The 5953-nt window shown below is 31.4% G+C and overlaps 1 protein-coding gene across 1 annotated transcript in view; it reads left to right on the plus strand.

Moving 5' to 3' along the window:
- LOC111089684 (NADPH oxidase 4-like) overlaps positions 1-5953 on the plus strand; it is a 38988-nt gene that overhangs the window by 6589 nt on the left and 26446 nt on the right. Inside the window, exons 3-4 of the mRNA XM_022402616.1 lie at positions 2971-3084; positions 5061-5145. Of these exons, the coding sequence (XP_022258324.1) occupies positions 2971-3084; positions 5061-5145 (199 nt within the window). The remainder of the gene's footprint in view (positions 1-2970; positions 3085-5060; positions 5146-5953) is intronic.

Consider the following 5953-nt stretch of genomic DNA (forward strand, 5'->3'; position numbering starts at 1 on the left):
TGAGAACAGTACGAACTGTGTTTATGCGTTCTATTTAATCATAAAGTTATCTCCAAAGGATAAGATTATCTAAGGATTCAAAACTACCCCATCTTGAAGTGTTTTGAAGATAATACTAGAATAAGCCTTATGCTAAAAGATATTTTCTACCTAACTTTCATTGTTCAAATGTTAGCCATTCTTAATTTGTGACATCATAAAATTCGCCATATTATATCCTATATTTAGGATGATAAGAAATGATTTCATAATTTGATGGTGTATGTTCATTTTCCGGTTAACTCATTGTTTTGTTCTTACTGTATTCTTAGCAGTACTGCAGATATAACTTTTTGCGAGTTAAGATTTGTCTTAAAAACACCGTTTGTAATTAAGATGAGGCAAGTTATCTTGTATATTTATATATCAAATAAACTAATAAACCTTGATGTTAACAAAATAACCTGCTCTGAAATATTCTTAGGAGTTTACTATATAAAATTAATTTAAAGAATATTGACGGAAGGTTTGATGCTTTTCGATGAGTTCAAAGGTCATACCCCACAAGATACACATATATTGCCAATATCTGCTACCAGGTTTATATTATTGATTAGAGCAATTAATAGCTTTGTAAATGTATATAAATAGACATATTGTATAAGAAAATTGAGAACTCTTTATTTGAGTAAAACGATAAAGCTCAGTTTCAGTAATAGTGGGTGATTATGAAGAAACTTGCTCTATCTCGTCAGTTGCATTTCATATATACGTACATCCTGAACATTTAACAAGTCTTTAATCTATCGTCCCATAGGAAAGTGTTTTTTCTTTCTTATGGGAAGCATGGCCTTTAGGTTCGTAGAAATTTAATAGGTCCTCCTAAAAAATGTTCATATTAGTTTTATTTCACCAGATAAACTCCTAGAGTTATGTTAGGAAGACCTTTGTCAACGCCACGGTTTAAGTAGGTTATTTGATATATAAGTATGTCGCATAACTGAGCGTTTTATACAAGGTTTACCTGATTTTCTTCACAATCTATATATTTCCAAGACGCACACTATCCCACAAAAAGTGATACCTATATATTTTTTTCTGATCATTATGTATAAATCCAAAATATCGGACATTTAAAAAATTAAACTCGGATGGAAAAGTGTCTTTTGACATAACATTCATTATGACTGACCTCGCCCCAATTCTGATGTAGTAATTTGCACTAAACTTCTGTTGCTATGCTTATTGTCAAGAGCTGCACCGACCTTTTATTCTGTGTTAGTAGAAGAAATGTTTTAACTGATTTATAAGATTGCGGCAAATCGTAGTTTAAATTTACATATGCATATGCTATCATTAGTATTGGGTTATCTTTCTTTTAAATGCGCTTGTTAATCAATTGGCTTATTGGGATTTTCAGATATATCTTAAAATATAAGCAAATGACACTAGTTTCAGTTTGAGCATATTTATTTTTTAAGCTGACTATAACCTAATAAAGCTGCCTGAGGGTGCCGTGGGAAATATGAACTTTGGATGGATAGGACATGTATTTGTTGACGTGGAAATGATTTTGGTATCAGCGTCTGATTAGTCTATTAAAACTTTTGGATAATTAAAATTCTAAAAAGCGTTAACATGTGTAAAATTTAAGTAGGTAAGTTTCTGAAATCTTTTCAAGCGAACTAATACGTTCCTGTAAATGTTAGTTGAACACAATGTACATGTTAAGAACTCGGTAAGAAACTAACGTGATTCGCATGTTTTTTGTCACAATACTTCTTTTCTTAAAGTCGCCGTGTATCTGAGATTCTTTGGTTTGCGCCCGTTATCGCAAAAAAAATATGGCGTTCCGCACTTCGGGGCTGTGGGTGCTTTATAAGAGTAATGATAAAATCATACTGTTTGGTTTAACAACAGTTGGCGTTGGGTGATGCTGACTAGCTGCCTTCCCTCTAATCTACATTTCAAGATTAGGTACAGCTAGCGCAGGTAGTTTTCGACAAGCTTTGCGCGAACTTCAACAAAGAAGCAAAAATAAACTAAAAGCCATTGCAGTTGAAGAACTAACACATAAAGCTATTTCATTTATAAATAAGCAAGTTCGTAATATATTGATATTTTTATGTTACCACTGTTAATGTCGCCAAAACTCCTGTAATCCAGAAGAAAATAACCTCTTACCAAAATCTTAGGCTAGTCAAGTAAATCTGCACCTTAAGATTATGATGCGCATAACATGTATTGGCTTATGTTCAGTGTATAAAATTTTGTAATTGTTTTACATGTCGTACTTATTTGTTTTGAATGTGCATCCATTATCATTTCATATAAAAAAGAAATAAATGTTGGAATACATCACGAAAGAAATTACGGTATTTCTGAAAATAAATGAAATAACACAACTATACGTCATCCATAACATTAACGGCTAAACATTTGGAGATATTCTAGATAATGTTGAGAATTTGAGAAGTATTAGACTAAATATGGATTAAATATGAATCCTTAAACTAGCAAGTTAAGAAGTTGTATAATCAGCCACAGAACTTACTGTTTCAGTTTTTAACACTTTGTAACATTTGTTAGTCTTGTGTTAGCTAACTAAAAACTCCTTAGGAAAAAAGTAGGATAATACAACAATTTAATTTTTAAATAAAAGCAATTTTTTTTTCTTACGGATGTTGTTCTTAAACATAGGCTGTTATGAAAACATTCCATTCTTAAAGGATGTGGACCATATGCATACAAAGGAGTCTTCTTAAGTCATTTTTATGATTTATAATTTCTTTTAGGTAATTACTTTTGCGAGAATATTATTGTTCTTTATGGTGAATTTTGTAGCATCAAATCAATTATGCTTTACCTATTTGCATCACTGTGTTTTTGACGGATTGATTTTATATTTCTAAATAAATATGATTTTCAACCTACGAAGAGTATTCAGAAGTTCTGGTATCTTGTTTATTGTTCTTTATTTCCACTCTTTAGTTTTCCTTGTGTTTGTCAAGGAGTACAGCTGCTGTCCTCAACGTCAGCTGTTTTGTAGTTGTGCTGCCCATGTGTAGGGGATTCTGTTATCTCCTCTATTTGCTTGCTGGCAAGGTAGGTAACTCCTACTGTGGTTAATATAGGTATTAAAGAAAAAACTGTTTGTCATATCCTAGCTATATTGGCCAAATCAGCCATTTTTACCTTTGTTTCATAAATGTTTTGAAGAGTTGAAAAGAAGAAAGCTGTGCAATACAAGCAACATGAAATCCCATATCATACAGCCTGAAAACTGCAGTTTTGAACTGTATCAACTCTCATCAGCTTGGTAAAGTCGAAGATATGTCTTTCAGTTGTGGAATATAAAATAAGTGTTATTATGCATTATTTTTGTGCTTTGTTTCCTAGTAAGACTGTTATGCCTGTAACTTCGATTTAGTTTTTTTATTTATAATGAAAGTAAAATTTTCATAGTCAATAGGCACTGTGAACAGAATTTTGTTTTATTTCTACGCTTAGAGCTAAAAATATTTCTAACAAAATACATTGTTTGGATATTGATATTATTGGGCATGCATATGAGCCACTTTTGAGAAACATAAGTTATCCACCGACGTTCAAACGCTAACTCATACAGTGTTCCTGAATGAACTCATCACGTGTTCAGTTCCTTGTACTGATAAAAATAAAAGCATTAAAAACGTGTAATAGTTGTAGTCGTAATCTATTAATATACCACATGATATAATAGAATCAGATCATCAACTGAATGTTTGAAGTTTCTACCTACTCGTCTTCCCTTCTGCCTTCGTATAAATGTTTACGTGAAAGGAAAAATAAATGAAAATTCTACTCTTCGAGTGGGGGTGAATATGAAAAATACTTGAAACTAACATGACAAATTTTGTTTTTACTAAAGCCTTTATCATATAACTACTCCACTATTATCTGTAAATGCACTTTCGTTAATTGTTAGACACTGAGCTTCCAGTGTTTTACAATTAGATTACAATTATAAGTTGTAAGAATCTATGTAAAAGTACAATTTTTATATTCCAAGTTGTGAATCTTACGGTCTTTCCAGATTACAAAATGTTGAGAGCTATTTTTATCCATAGTAGTTAAAATGCACAAAATAATATTTTCAGGAGAAATATGATATTTCAAAGCTTCCTTCTTATTCCAAATCGGAAAGGACGATTTGGTGTCGAACTTGAGAAGGGGGGGGGACTTCACTTGAACATTTTTTTCTTTTTTCCATCAGTATAAGGCTTATTTTTCAGGAAAAGCTGAAGAACAGTATATCATATTTCCAAGATCCTCTCGCCTTCGAAACACCAGAAAACAAGTACTTTTTCCGATACATGCGACTTGTTCGTGATAAGTGTCAAGAAAAATAATATAATAATATATTCAAAACAATTCATACGTATGTACACAAATTATTTACACTGTAGAATGCCACAGTTGTATCTAAAACTAAGTAATTCTCTTTTTCTTGTCAAAAGTCTACACAGGCTAATTCAATTTCTTTAGAACTCAGTTGACAAGACGAATTGTTTGTCTCTACTCTGTTTCTTACTGCACAATCTTTAGATTCACATACGTTAACCCATGTTGTATCCAGAACTTTAAATAATTGTCTCCTTTTCGTCAAATTCTACACAGGCAGGTTCAATTACTTTAGAACACCCTTTGACAAGACAAATACTTCTTCATCTCTTATTACAGAACCACAGTGAAACTCAGTTTAAATATTGCCCGTTACGACTAAACTAACAACAACGCAGTCTAACTTACACGTGTACGACTCGGACAGAGTTGCGTAACGAAACTTGTCATAACTATCGCTTTTAAAATAATTACTTTTAATACTTGTTATGAAAACTAAGTGATCTAATATTTAATGATTATTAAATGAACTAAATAATAACTCTTACAATAAACAGTCTTGTGTTTCCAACAACTTGTAAATTTGTTTATAAGTTGTATAAGCTTGTGAATCTTATTGGCAGTTTTAAAACTTCCTCCTGATTTTTCTTTTAAAGAATAGTGTTTAATTGGAAATTATTATTTTATTTTAAATTTAGCATCCATGTTTCTCGATTCGTTGCTGGATCGACGAAAGTAAAAACATTCACATCATCTGTGATTCCACTATTGTTGTAGCATCAAGTAAGTTTGAATTTATTAAATTAAAATATCAATATAACCATTCATATTATCCTTGCTGTAACCTAATTTGCAGCATCAAGTGAGTTTAGCTTTTGTTTTCGTAGTTATATTTAAGATGTTTTATATTATATTAAACTAATCAAAGTTAACATGCTCGCACTGTTTATGCTGACATAAGGATATTGATTTAACTTTTACTAATGCTGTTCATACACTCGAAAAGTATCTATCTTTTAATAAATGAAATAACAATTTATGTATTGTTGTTGTAGTTTTGTTTGACATCGTTTTTGTTATCTGTTGCACGAAAGATTTGTAATTATATATAGACTTAAACACGGTGTAGTGCACGTTGTGCAGCTTCCGAGTGAGATACGATTTAATAAGAAGAGAACATTAATAAAAAATATTGATTGTGAAAATTATCTATAAGGAGTAGAAATAACGTTGAAATAGAGAATTTTGTTGACTAGTACAAAAGAGAACTTCAATAATATATGAAAGTTAAATCTGATCGATAAATAGGCGAGTTTGTTTGGATGTTTTCGGGGTAGTTAAGTGTTTAAAGACACTTACGCGCTTGTTTGGTTATAGTGTGCTTAATTGTTTTTATTTAAAACTCAAGATGTCTTAAATACTCTCACTAAGATCATGGTTTGTTAGGTTTTATATCTATATATGATCATCTATTACGCCGAATAAAAGCCCCTCGATGTGGATTAATGTACGTGGTGAGGGGACCTCCCAGGGAAGGCTCTGTATTTACAATTACTTTCTCTGGGATCTAAACATCCACCCACGTGTTTGC

This window comes from Limulus polyphemus, unplaced genomic scaffold, assembly GCF_000517525.1.
Source record: "Limulus polyphemus unplaced genomic scaffold, Limulus_polyphemus-2.1.2 Scaffold7027, whole genome shotgun sequence".
In the NCBI taxonomy this organism is placed as follows: Eukaryota; Metazoa; Arthropoda; class Merostomata; order Xiphosura; family Limulidae; genus Limulus; species Limulus polyphemus.